Source organism: Gavia stellata, chromosome 6, assembly GCF_030936135.1.
Source record: "Gavia stellata isolate bGavSte3 chromosome 6, bGavSte3.hap2, whole genome shotgun sequence".
Lineage (NCBI taxonomy): Eukaryota > Metazoa > Chordata > Aves > Gaviiformes > Gaviidae > Gavia > Gavia stellata.
This window is the reverse complement of record NC_082599.1, coordinates 54,267,109-54,281,806: the sequence shown is the minus strand read 5'-3', so window position 1 is coordinate 54,281,806 and position 14,698 is coordinate 54,267,109. Positions and strand designations below refer to the sequence as shown.

At 35.6% G+C, this 14,698-nt stretch overlaps 1 protein-coding gene across 1 annotated transcript in view; it reads left to right on the top strand.

Moving 5' to 3' along the window:
• BBS9 (Bardet-Biedl syndrome 9) overlaps positions 1-14,698 on the top strand; it is a 301,703-nt gene that overhangs the window by 173,402 nt on the left and 113,603 nt on the right. Inside the window, exon 22 of the mRNA XM_059819084.1 lies at positions 11,223-11,333. Coding sequence (XP_059675067.1) covers positions 11,223-11,333 — 111 coding nt within the window. The remainder of the gene's footprint in view (positions 1-11,222; positions 11,334-14,698) is intronic.

Genomic DNA, 14,698 nt, shown 5'->3' with positions numbered 1-14,698 from the left:
CTTTGCAACAAATTATTTAATGATTCTCATGATTAGCCTTTGTGTGTTTTACTGTTGTGTTTTCAGCTAGATGAGTTGCTAGATCTGATGTATCACACAACTTCAGGTATACCTTTGTGCCAGCACAGAGGAGGTAATGGGGACAAAAAAACTGGATGATAGAATGAGCTTTTTATTTTATTCATGGCTCACATGACTGGCTGAAAATAGTTGTAAAGTTGCAGCTTAAGATTCAGTTTTGCCACTAGAGGAGAAAGAAACATCTTTACTTTTAAAAAGAGAGGTATGCAGGCATGAAACAATATTATACAAATCAGTAAAAAGCAGCTCTAAACTTGTTTCCTCTATTTTTCTTGATTGGTGTGATTTGTGCAAAGCAATCTGTAAAATTCTGTCATTTCAATTCATTCTACTCTCCAGTTCCAGGTTATTTGTCTAATACTTTTAGTTGTATTTTGAATAGCATGTTTTATCCTTTAGTCTTTAGAGTGCTTTGTATAGCTACCCTGCAGATGAGGTAGACGTTTCTAAATTATGTTTTATTTAAACTATGCATTACAAGATTTATGTTTAATTTGACATAGACTTTCTTTAGCATGTATTAATGTTGTATAAAACCAAGAAAAATGTGATTTGGAGGGAAGGGAAGTGGGAGCTACTCTTGTCATACAACTTTCATTTTGTACTTCAGCAGATTTCAGGGTATCTGGTCACAGTTACAAAAATATTTTTTTTTAAAATTAGTAACCCCTTGTCCCAGTCAGGCTACAAGATGATCCTTAAAAACTAGAGAGTTGCTTGAGAGAATTAAATAAGCGTCAGGCATAAAAGTAGCTGACTGAGAGCATCTCTGTATTCTACTTGCTCTGTCACTTACTTTATTTATCATCTTGGACAGTAGCAGCAATGTGAGCTTTTAAATAAGATGAAACAGAACAGTTAATCCTGTGCCTTCCCATACAAAAAGCCACTTTGTTTCAGATGTAGCATTTTATTGTAAAAACAGATCTTGCTTTTTTACCAAAAAAGCAGGTTGGATTTGAACACAGTTCTCCATAAATATCCATTATTTTCTTATGGATGTAATTCATTTGATGACAATAGCCAAATTGAGTCTCTTCCTCCTCTCTGAAAAGTTCAGTGCCAAGGTTCTCCTGAGTTATTAGAGGTTTTTGGGAGCATGGTTTCTCATATCTTCAGATACCTTGTGTTTGTCAGAAAGGTACTTGGCAGTTTTGTAAAGTCAGTTCTCTTTAAGGTTTATCACGTGAACCACCCCAATCTCCTGGCTACTTCGGAAAATAAGTGCAGAAGATATTATACAAAATGTTCGCTTCTGTGAATTAAGTCCTTCATTCTTAAACAAGAAGAAAGGTCCAAAGTAACCCATCACTTTTATCTTTCAGTTGTATCATTTTCATAGCATTTGAATGCTATTGATGTTAGTAAAATTGCATGATTTACACAGATAGAGGTATGGTACTAGTGAAACAGTGAAATCCTATGCAGTTTGTAGAGTAAAATTTGCTGAATAGGAAGTTCTTCTAAACAAAGGAAAAAAATTCTGTCTGCAGGACAAGATGTAATTTTAAAGTGTTGTGTACAGTTCTGTGCTCATTTCCTGCAAATAAACTAGATTAATTGAATGGCATTATGATACTAAATGGAGCCAAAGTTGCCTTTTTTTGATTCCTCCTAAAATCAATCTGAGAGATTTTAATGTCATAAAAGGTTGAGCTAACACAAGATAATACTTGGATTTATTTGGTCAGTGGAGTATATAGTAAATGACGTATTAAATACTAGTGGGATTAAAGTAAATATAAATTATGTGTGTTTCTTATTGCAGTTTTGGAGCAAAGATAGGTCATAATAATTTCATTTGTTCTTAGCTCCTAGTAAAATTAAGAAAAATCATAGTTAGTCATTAAGTAAATGTGAAATCTTTTTACACTAAACAAATACAGTGTTACTCAGGTTTTAGATGTTACGGACAAATCTGATATTTAGGTACAATTGAAGAAGTAGAAATTTACAATGCATGACAACGATGTGCTATGTTTGATGTAATTAACAGAAAAGCAAGTATTTTCAGCAAAGGTTGCATTTCATGTGTGGAAGGAACCTTCTGCATTATAAAAAAGAGAATTCTCTTTCTCTCTTATGAATACTTTGATTTCCTAGACTCCGAGTGCCAAAAGGATCTATATGCTGTTTATCTTGGAAAGGCACCAGATAAATGTTTATTGGGTTTATTTCAATAACATTAAAAGAGGATCCATGTTTATTTCATCACTGAGTTCCTTATTTCCAAGTAGTATCTGGAGATAGAGAAGAACAGAGGCTAGTTCATTACCCTCTTAAAAATACAATGTCTTATTACTTGTATTAAATTTCATCACTTGGCATTTTATATTTTATAGTCCAGTGTCTCTCCAAATGTAAATTTAGTAAGTTTGCTTGCCAAATGCTTTTAGGAACCAGAATTGTCAGAACTAGAGTTTTTAAGTGTTTACAATATCACTGCCATTTCTTTAATGAAATATTTTCAATGATGCTTTGGTCCCAGAATCTTTAAATTTTTTATTTTCCATTGTGAACTAATGGTTTACTTCCTGCAGCTGGTTAAAGTAACTAGGTAGCCTATTTTTTGTGGTGTCTCATGTTCACTTTGAATGGTGTGAAAATATTGTTAGATAAATAGAGAATAGTAATTCATTAATGTCCTAATGATTAGATGACTATTCATAATTAGATAACAGATAATTGGATAGTTTCAGAATATTTGTAGATAAATCTGTATCTGTTTTGTCTTGTATTCCCTATATCTTCTCTTTTGAGGGGGTGGAGGGAAGGGGGAAAGGAAGAAAAGAAATTGCTGGTTCAGAAACTCCATCTCCATGTTAGAATAAGGTAATTTAGTCCCATTCATAAATACAATTGTTTACCTGCATGGTTTCTGTTGAGAGCTTGTTCAAAGCCCTTGCTCTCTTGGTAGTCAGAAACCTAATTTCAAGTTAAATCAATTTATGATAAATTCCTTCTTGTTCTAAGAGTGTTGTTTATTTTGCCAGACATTAAGGATTTCTGGCATAATTGCATTATTGGTAAAGATGAGTCTGTTCCATTTTTAGTCCTCTTAGCTAAGCGAAACTGGTCATCTGCTCATGTGTCAGTAAGATAAGTGATTCCCATATGATCTTAGTAACCCTCAGCTGAATTTTTCCAGGTTTATTTAATCTATCATGAACATGGTAACATGAATTGAGCACAGTATTTCAGATGTCTTACCAGTGCCTTGTTCAATAGTATTACTGCTTTCTTGATCCTTCTTTGGAACATTGTCAGGTGGATTTCAGAATTGCATTCACCTTTTTCCTGGTCATCAGACTGGATACTTTTTCTTTTATCATCCTGTGATTATTTCTGTGGGTTTTGTATCTTCTTTTGTTTCCATAGCAACACCATTTCTGATAATACTTATTCTTGTCATAATATTGAAGCAACTGCAATTGCTATTGAAATCTGATCTTGGTATTCTGTAGCTAAAATTTGACAATTTATGTATTAAACTACTTTATAATCCTTTTACAAATTGACCAATTCTGTATACTACCCTTTCAGTAGCCCATCACAATAGTGCTATGAAGTATTACTCTACCACTTTAATTCTTCCTTTCTGAGCAACATATATCTTTCACTACCTACGTTTGAATCCCAGTTACTAGTCTACTCTTCTGTTATCCCCGGTACATCTGATACTGCATATGATGTCAGTCGTTTTTGTTCCTGTATTATCTTGCCCAAAATCATGCATTAGTGTACATCTCAAATGCTTTTTCTTTGATTTCACTCAGTTTCTAATCTGGATTAGGAATAAGCCCCTCATTAACTGTTTCTGTCTGACTACTGTTCCATAAAGACTGTCTCAAACATCCAAAAGACCCTGCATAACAAGGCTTCATGCAGCAAATTTCATTTTTTTTCCACGTTCACAGCTGGGACAAAAATCCCATTTTCACTAATCTGCATTACTGAGCTTCCTCTTGTTGTTAGCAGCTTGTAAACAGTGTTTTGCTTAGGTCAGTATGCCTCAATCTCCTTGAAGGTAAGTAGTTGTCTGTTCCTCTGAACCAGGCAAAGAATACTCACCTTGAAAGTCTTGCAGTATGGTTGTGTGACAGAACACTTCTGTAACTCCTAGGTTACAATACTGCAAACCATGCCACAAACATTTACTATCTATTCAACTTCTGACTTCAGGGAATGAGGACTTGCACTTTCTTCTAAGTCCAAAATTTATGTGTGTATACATATACATACAAATATATAGTGTCTATATATGTCTGAATGCTTGCATCTTCAGCTTGAAGAATGCTTCATGTATGTGCTCCAGGAAATATAAGTGTTTTAAATGGGAATAGGAGCAAAACATTTCTCTAAACTTTTTAGAATGATGAATACCAGGAGGGTTTGGTATCAAGGTTATAACAGTCAGTTTTAGTCTGTCTCCTTTCAATGTACACTGAAGAAAGGTTAGAGACTACTAAAGACAATGTTGTGAACATTTTTTTGAGAAGCATGCTTCAGAGATCCCAGCTGCTCTGAACATTGACTTTCAGGTATTCTCTTGGGGTGTGTTGGCAGACAGAAACCAGAACTGACAGTAGAAATTCATTTGAATACACTTTTAGAAAAAATAATTAGGGAAGTGTTTATCAAAGGGAGCATTACCTATTTAAGTTTTTGATGTAAATTAGTAAAAGAGTCTAAAGATGTAGTAGCCTCCTTACCACTGTGCATTACTGAAATAATGCAATAAATACAAGCTCTACAGAATCAGAAGAATGTCTTCTTGAAAACAAAATATTTGGTATAAAATTCTTTATATATTTTATATATATCCTTATACATATATATGTATATTTGTATGCACAAAATGAATTTATATACGTGAACCAAAACTAATAATGACAAAACCCTTGCATATTCCTCTTGCTCCCCAAAAGGGTCGTATGAAATTGAGTTTGTTACTGAATGAAGAATGTCCTGAAAATATGTTGGTGATAGTATATTCTATAACTTCTGCTACTGCTGTATTTAAGCATTTTGAAAGAAAACCTTATCTAGTTATGCTAAACGAAAGCTACACTTACTGGTACTCTGAATACGGGGAAGAGGATGTGAGACCCAGTCAGCAAAAACCACCAGGTGTTATGTGAGGCAGTGTACTCTGAAAAATGCAATGACTTTTATTGTTGTGGTGTTTGTCAAGAGTTGATATTCTCCTTGAAAAGTTCTTGTTATGAGCTGATTTTTTTTATGCTGTTACATAAAGGCAGATGGAAGTCCTCCAAGCACTACAAAACTCAGTAACAATTACCTCTCCCAACACACACCAGAACACAGAGCATGTTTTCCAGCCAGTCCCTGTTCATCAGGTGAATAGGTTGTTGGATGGAACAGTACACTTATTTGGTCGAAGCACAACTGTCATCGTTCATCCTTTGTTCATAGTGAGTAACAGATGACTTTTGGTAGGTATTGAGCAGCATTATGTAGTTTAATGTTACTGCATTCTCAGTCCTGCGTTAGTAAGGGTACTACTGAATGTTGACTTTGATTGTGTTCTTGGCTGAATGTCCAATAATGCTTCTTTAATCAAAACAGCTGTTCTTAGCAATGTGTTTCCCAATGCCATTCGTATGACTTGCATACCACATGCACTGAACCTCATCCTGGAAGAATAGCCAAGACAAGTTGACAGTTTAAACAGCATAGTTGCTCCCATAAAGAGGTTATACTGCCAAAGTACCCTGAACTTCTTAAGTCAAGATTTTATGAGTTCAGGCGTGTTCAAAAATATTTGAATGTGCTGCAAGCTCAAACAGAAGGCACCCAATTGGTGAAAATTATCTTTGCATAGCTCTCAATGCAAATAGTGGCAACTTATTATAGGACAAGCTATGGAATTTATGAACTGGAAGTTTTGTTAAGAAACATTTCAGTAAAACAAGGGTAAAGCAGAACAAGTCTGGTATATCTCTGTGTACTCCCATTGAAAATATGTTTTGGTGATCTTCAATGACCTTGGACTGCATGCTCAGTTGGTATGATTTTTCATTAATTTATTATTCTAATGGAATGTGATACAGAAATATTTTCCATCATTTCATTGAATTTGGTTATGTCAAATCAGGCACAAAACAATGGAATTTTGTGACTGCACAATTGTAGACACACTATTAGAGTTAAGTGCTATGTTCTGAAATCTGTAACCGAGCGACTCTACATTTTGCTAGTGAATATCTGAACTAAACCTGGACTGTTTTCTACCGTGAATTGTAACCGTGTTCATTATCAGACACCCATTTAGGAAAAAAAAAATCCTTAGGAAAAATTTCTTTACTGAGAGAGTGGTGAGACACTGGAACAGGCTGCCCAGGGAAGTGGTGGAGTCACCATCACTGGGGGTGTTCAAGGAACGTGTGGTCGAGGCATTGTGGGACATGGTTTAATGGGTGTGGTGGTGGTTGATGGTTGGACTTGATCTTACAGGTCTTTTCCAACCTTAGTGATTCTGTGATTCCTCTTTTCGCTCGTTCTCTTTTCTCCGCAATGGAAATATGCTTGCATTCCTGGAATGTGTCTATTCAAATGACAGTCTCTAATCCAGACCCAGTATGTGAATAAATGTTCCTTGGACCTCATCATATGCTCAAATATGTATGGTTTTCTTCTATAGATTTTATTGTTTTACTTTCTTTCTAGAAAACAGCAATAGCATTCTCTATCTACAAAGCCTGCATGCAGGCTTCAACAGGCAAGCTACTTTCTGATGGGCAGATCCTAATAAAATTTACAGGACTTGAATAAATGTAGCTAGCAGAATCAGTAGAAGAAATTGATTAACTCTGTTTTAAAGAGAATAATCTCTAATGCCTTAGACTGCATTTTTAGTATATACTTCCCTAAAAATTATGGGCAGCACAGAAAACCCAACTGAATATGGTTTTGCATGTAGTTTTGGAATCTCTAGAAAATAATTTTGCTGTTTAGATTATCTCCATTGTATAATGGTATACACATGGATGACAAAACCCCCTATTTAGAGAGCTTCCTGCTCACATTTTGACTCTTGCTGCCAAAGACTGCTCAGGAAGCTTTTTTTTTCCTTCTTTCTGTAGACTCTTGTAAGAGTTAATTTCAGAGGAAAATGGAAACTTTATGCATAGTTTAGATTGTGATTGAGTGGAAGAGAGAGAGGAAACCCAAATAGTCTTTCCCTCAAAGTGCCTTTTCATTTTTTAGATGTATACTACTTTTGTTTTCCTGTTTTTCAACTTCTAGAGCCATGTTAAAACATAGAAAAACATGGTGATAGGAACCTGTAGGAAAACTGTCAGTACTTAATTTCTGTTCAATATGTATTTTATGTTTATATTTCCTTTGGGTGTGGGTGTCTTTTTCCAACTTAAGAACCAAATGTGTTACAAAAACAGATGTAGTGAAAATAAACAATAGAAGTCTCATTTCCTTTGGTGAACAAAGTTCACAATTAGCTTGAGTGTAATTTTATGCGTGTTGTACCCTATCAAACAGTTTTGCTGACCAAAGCTTGCTTTCTTGGATTTATCACAACTGATAAAAGATCTGTGATGTCAGACAAGAATTTAGCTACACAGAAAAGGGGGAAAGAGTGGGTCAAATGTAATAACATATTCTAGATGTTATTCCTGCCAACAATTAATGGGGAAATTCATTTTATGAAGCACTGTTTACAGACTGACATCTGGAGAACTTCTCAACTTGGATCATTTCCAGTGTGTAGATTTATGTACTATTCCTGCCTCTCTTTTCCCCCTTTTTCCTTAAATATTTCACTTTTCTGATTTGTACTATTCACTTAATTATCAATGAATGTGAATTATTCTGCTGCTGTGACTTCTTGTAGGATTCCAGGTGCATCAAAATTTTAAATGCTTGCTAAAATGGACATTCAGTGGAAACTTTTTGAAATTTATACAGAGATACACAAGAATTCATAGAGGTATTTTTTCTTAAAGTAAAAATTCTGTTAGTCTCTGACCAGAGAAGTCAGAGTAGATACCCTCAGTAGAACCCCTGCAGTATGAAATTAAAGAACTATAAGAGTCCTAGCAGGAAAGGTTCTTTTTTTTCAGATAGCTGTCCTTCTGACTTGTAAAATGTTTTTGAATCACAAAATCCTGGTCTACTGTGGTTAAAAGATTATGTTCAGTGGTGTATATTTGTGCCTTATCCAGTTTCTTTTTTAGTCTAGTGAAAGTTTACAATTTACTTTGAACGTTTTAGTTCTTTTAGTGTGACAATTGTCTTAGTGTGGTCTCCATTCCTTTCTTCCTGTGGAAACATAGCTTGTTGTCGAGTGTATCCATTGTTATCTGGAGGATGGGTACCTGTGCCTATTAGAGCAAGAAAATGGAATTTGCCATTGGTTCCATTGGAAGAAGCAGATACCACTTATGCTGATGCAGGTCGATGCGTAGATGAGGGTCCAGTCATTCTACCTAGCCCTAGGCATCCGAACAAGCTAAGAGACAGAGTTCAGCAAGTTCTAGTAGTTCCTTCAGTTAGAAGGTAATACTGGTATTAAAAGAGTAAGATAGAAATGCAGGGGCACAGAGACCTTGATCATGTAATCCTTATTTCCTCAAAAGAGTAAAAATATCACTATTAATATTGCTTTCCTGTCTGGTCATTCGTTTAAATAATTATTGGTGCAAGAGTCCTGGTGAAATCTTGCCCCATTGAGAACAGTGCTCTCAGCACATAGAATGCCTTTTTGAAACAATAGTATTTAAAAAACAATTCACAGGGAACAGTTAATAATAATGTTACAGAAGTAAGAAATAATTACTACTCTTGATACTGATGCTGATACTATTGCTCTGTGTGTTCTGTCTACATTTTCTTTGTATATGAAATAGTCTATCACTGGTAACATTTCAGTCCTCACGATTCTTTGTCAAGAAAATAAAGGTATGAAAGAAGTGAATTTTTCTTTTAATTTTAATAACTTCTGATAGTATCAGATTACAAGTAAATCTTAACAAATCTCTTGCATCGAAATCAAGAGTGGGAAGTCTTGCTTCCTTTCAGCAAGTAGCGTGTTGTACCTATGGGCAAATAGACCTTTTCTGACTCTTATTCAGTTACTATCAGCATTGATGACTAATGAAATATTTTCGCACCAAAACCCATCAATTCTCAAGACTATATAAGTTACTGGATTTCAGGTTTTAGAATGAACATTGTAAAAGTTTTTATTTCCATACAGAAATTCAATAGATGCTAGTTGACTAGGCGAGTTTTCACTCATGCTGTTAGAAAAAGTTATAAAAACTTTTAAGATGCGTGATGCCATTCTTAATAGTTCTTTTGTGCAAGAAACCTTAATTTTGTGTCCTGTATTTACAGATTACTGTTTAATAGGATAGATTTTATCTGAAGAATAAGAATGAAAAATATCTTAATTGACTTTTAAAGCAGGGGTTTCGATTTCATGAAATCTCATAGTTTACATTTTGGTCCCAATTTGCAAATGGGAACAGAAGTATTAGTTTACTGATATTTATTTTCATTTGGGGTGTAGGTACATTTATATTTAATGCAATGTTAGACATTGCCCCAGTGTTGCAGTATTTTAACATGAAGACATTTTTCTAATTTCCCGTGTTCTCCTTCAGTTTCATAGCAGGTACCCTAAATATCTGAAGTTGACATTGGTCATAAGTTTGCACATTGCTGACACATTGACTCCTAACCTTCCTTTCTAACTGAAAAAAATTGCTTGCTCTAAATCAAACATAAAACCCATGACTGTATCTTATACTTTCTGTCAGGGTGTTTCTGGAATACAGTAGCTTGTGTCTTTCCCCTTTCTTAGGAACAAAGGATGCTGTATCAGTTCTTCATCTGGTAGGAATGAGTGTTTTCACAGGATTCACTGGAGCTGCCATGCTTTACCCTAGCTAGACAGTGTTGTACATCCCTGCGGAACATTGTGCATTGCTTTGCCAGCGCTTCTGAAACTGCAGCTCTCCTTCTTGGGGATGCAACCTTTTTTTTTTTAACAACTGTTTGACCCATTTAGTTTGTGAGGAGAGAATAGCCTGTGTTGCTGCAAATTGGATGTGCCAGTTATGGGGCCTGGAGTGGAACATTTCTTTTCAAAATAGAACAACTCTGACATAAAGGTGAAAAGTCTGCACGCTCCGTTGGGAGTTGATGTGCTGTTTATAAACACGTGCTTTCAGAACACAATAGATAAGTATGTGGATTTGTTTGCTTGCTAGTGGGGATCCTGGGAGGGCTATGAGAAAGAGATGCAGCTCAGCTGTGTACTATATTGTTGGCAATGCACTTACTGTAAGGCCATGGTTTTGCTGTGGAATAGCGACACATCTTCCAATGTCCTGATCACAGCTGTTTTTAAATAAATTCACATCAACCTATTCCACTGCAAGCTACTTGCAGCTATCTTCAGGTGATACTACTACTAGATTATCCCTCTCTTCGTATTTTAAACATAGGCATTTAAACATGTTTGAAGAGAAAGCTTTAAGTCACTGTGTTCTCTGATGAACTACTCAGAATGCAATATTGCAAAAGACAAAGAATCTATTCTGCCATGCATCCCAAAATCACTTCAGTAAGCCATTGCCAGTGCGGTGTGTTATTGGACAGTGAAAGTGTCCCTGTGTTTCCGTATCTCTAGCACTAAGTAATAAAAATTCTGTATTTAATAGCCCATCCGAAAAATATCATCATGTAATTCTCTGTGGCAAGCTAACAATCTTCATAAGGTTTGTTGATTTTGTAGAATTATTTCATTCACACTTAATTACTTTTATTACAAAACTAGCTCCCAGTAATCTGATCTTTAACACAAATCACATTATTTTGATCTTTTATGTGGAACCAGTTTTACATATTCTATGGTCTGAATACATTTTTTCAAACCATTGTAAGTAGTAGAGAGAAGTCATTAAGGCATAATCAGCCTTCTGAACAATGGTAATAGTTTTCTTCAACAAACATTTCTGTGAAGTGAAAGTGAAGACTATTCCAGTTTTATATGTTCCTGCCTGCTAATTTATCACCTCTTTTCCTTAATTATGCACCAGTGAATTTGTTTTGTTACATAAACACCATGTTAAGGTTCTTCCATTTTCAACTAGGTGGCTGTACTACAATCCCGGAGTCTGATTTAGAGGAAAGAACGGTTATACCGGGCTCCACAGCAACGTTTCCCAATCACGGGCGGATTGCAAAGCAGAAATCCAAGCCTGGTAAGAAAAGGAAAATTACATTGTCTTACTTAGAGGTGTACAGCTTGTCTTTTCAGAATGCTTGTGGACATACGAAACAAATCACATATATTTCGGCTTTGTTAGCATGATTTTCAGTTTTTCTTGTGATAATATTACAATGCGTAGGATTCTGAGTTTATTCAGCTGCTTCTATCAAGAATAGTTAAACTGTAGAGATCAGTTTTGGAATTAAATAACTTCACAGTTGAAAGGTTTTGTGCTACATAATACTTGAATGAGATTCTTGCAGGTTTTATTCACGACCTCTTCCACAGAGGCAAAATGAAACTGAGGACATTTTGGTGTAATAAAGGCTTTTTTTTCTGCATTATGGTGGTTGGACTTTGTGCCAGCTGATTAAAATATGGTCATTAGTTATCTTTTGTGGGGAGACTTCCTAGAATTTCAGAAAAATATTATTGGATATAATAAAATGAAATTATACTGACTATAAAATATGCTGCATACAGTGATGATGATGACACATTTTCTGGAAAGACTTCATGCTGCCGGGAACTGTGATACAGTGTTAACATATTTTAAAAGCAGCACTGTAAAGTAGTGCATTGCAGTTTAATAAAGTGCCTGGTAAGCTCTCAGGCTTTGACTGTAGCTATTTCCCATTTTGTTTACTGAGTTGTACCTTCACTCCTCTTTCCTCCCTCATTGTCTGTTTTTTTATATTTATTTTTAAATGTATTTGAATGTTGTTTGGAAATCAGACATGTTCATTATAGATGGGTGTTGAAGTTAAGAGCAGCAGCTTAGAGGTTGCAACCAACAATAGTCAGAAATAGACAGAAAGTCCTTATACGTCTGCAAAAAGCAATTAATTGTGTGTTTAAAATGCATTCAGCTTCTTGTTTGCCCAGCTAAATGTTGCACAGACAGGCATGGAGTTGGAATATATAGTTAATTGCAATAGCAGAATTTACATTAGCAAATTTTTGATAGTGGGCAGGGAAGAAGGATATCTAATGCGGCAATGTATAACAATGCCCCAGTGTAACTTGAAACTCCAAAATTAGTATCTGCTCACAAAAATGACCTGAAAAATCCACTGGAGGCCTAGAGCTCTGACTTTTCTAGAGTGTTAATTACTTGCAGTCCTCATGGACTTTAGGTCATAAGAAGGAGGGAGCTGTCAAAGTTGACATACCTGTAGTTAAACCTTTGTCATCTGGATATATTAAGTACACTCCTGGTAATGGAAAAGTATATCATCTCTCTGATGTAGGACAAAATCCTGATAAAATTCCAACTTCAGGCAAGTAGACCAATAAATCAAGAACATATGGCAGGCAATCCCTCTTCTTTGTCTGTTGCTCCATTCTTCCGATCAAGCACATATTTATTCTTCAGCAGATAGAGTTCTGCTATGTTTAAATAACCTGACTGCTGAAAAGACTAGCACGAGAGGAAAAGTGTAGAAGAGTATTCATGAGATCCAGAAACAGCAGCATGGGGACCTGCATGTCCTACTGTAAGTCTTAGTCCATGGTAAAAATTGAGACTTGCATCACATACCTGGCTGTTGTTGCTTTGTAATGATAAAAGATAGAATGAAGGCTTTGAAAGCTTTAAAAAAGTCTTTAGGTTTACAGCCATGTGAATATACCAGTGAATTTAATTCATTTATAGTAAAAATTGACTGCCATCTGCCAGTTAGTGTTGCAATATAGAGAGCGCCTAGAATATCTGACACTGAGCTGTCTGGAAATTCTAATTGCTACAAGTGTAAGAGCCAAGGGAGCTACTTAAACCATAAGGTAACACTAGGCATGAAATCACAGCATTGCAATGTTTTTCTGTACATGATATTTTTGGCCTCAGTTCTTGCTCAGGCACCAGAGACTGCAGCAAGATCACAGTGATTACAATGAGCCCTCAAAGAATATTTGTTGTGTCCTATGTATCTTTTTTAATGAGTTTGCATTTAACTATGTCCAGTCAATAAGAGAAAAAAGGGACAAAGTAGAATAAAAATTCTTTTTATTGGTATATCTTCCTTCATTTCCTGAGGGAGTTCAGATTTGATTATAAGTTGAGAGGTTTTGTTTTGTTCTTGTAAATGGCTTTTGTTATTCATATCTCTAGCTATAGAGGTAGTTTAATGGCAACGCAAAATTATACTGGCTTTAGAGAGGTTTCTGTGTTTAGCTAGTATTTTTCATTGGGCTACGTCAGCTGAACTGGTATGCTATGCCTAAGCTTCTTAATGTTATTTACCAAAAAGTCCCCGCAGTTTAATCATGCAGGTTTAAATAGATAAAAATAGATTGAGGCTACAATACCAAATAGCTCAAAACTGAAGAGAAAAAACAGGGTCTGTTCAGGTGTAGTTTAGTATGAACACAGGCACAACGGCTGATATCCCTGTATAGGAAACCTGAAGAGAAACATCGCTAGTAATAGATTGCATTCACAGAGAAAGATGGAAATCAAAGGAATAAAATGAGCTAATCAAGTTAGAATATTCCAAAGGATTCTGTAGGTCATGGGAGAACTTCAGCTGAACGGGATGGACTACCATCCATTGAAATAGTGAGAAGTGTAGTTACGTACTTGCTCCATCTGGTGCCAGACCAAATCTTAGCAACAGGATTTTGTACACGTTGAATTGTATTAGTAGTAATACACAATGTAGTGCAAAAAAAAAAAAGAGTGATGAAGTTGCCTTAGTGGGAACACATGTATTTCTATATCAGAACAAAGGATAAGCTCTGATTTCTCCCACTGATACAGTGTGCTGGATTAGGACAAAACTCAAACAGTTCTTGAAAGTACAATCGTAGAGGTAGAAAAACAAAGCAGAACAAAGTGCCTTATCTACTGAAAAGAAGTGTAAGACCTGAATAGCAAAAGTCTCAGCAGGAAGCAGTGGAAGTTCCTCACTGAGAAAGGAAGAAACAAGTCTTCTAAGAGATGTGTTGTACTTGGGCACCCTTGCTTATAGTTAAATTGCTTGTGCGTATAAATCTGCTGAAGAAAAGTGCTGTCAAGATGGTTGGAACATAGAGAAACAGTGAGCAAAGCAGGAAGCCTCAAGACCAAGAGGAGACCTGAATTCTGTTCCAGACTCTGTGAGCTCCCTATGAGTATGTCTACGTTATTACTGCTGTGATTGCTGCTTTCATAGATGATGTTCAGTTAGCCTTGAGCTAGCTAACTCCAGTATTGTGAGCAATCTACCTGTGATAGTATGGCATTGAACCCTGGCTGTAGAATTTACCAATGTTTTGGTTTTGTTGCTGAAATAGTTCACACTGATTTTTTTTTTTCTTGTTTATGTTTTTCTACTCCACGTATGTTGTGATTCCATAGTAAAGAATGGGATCAGGTTC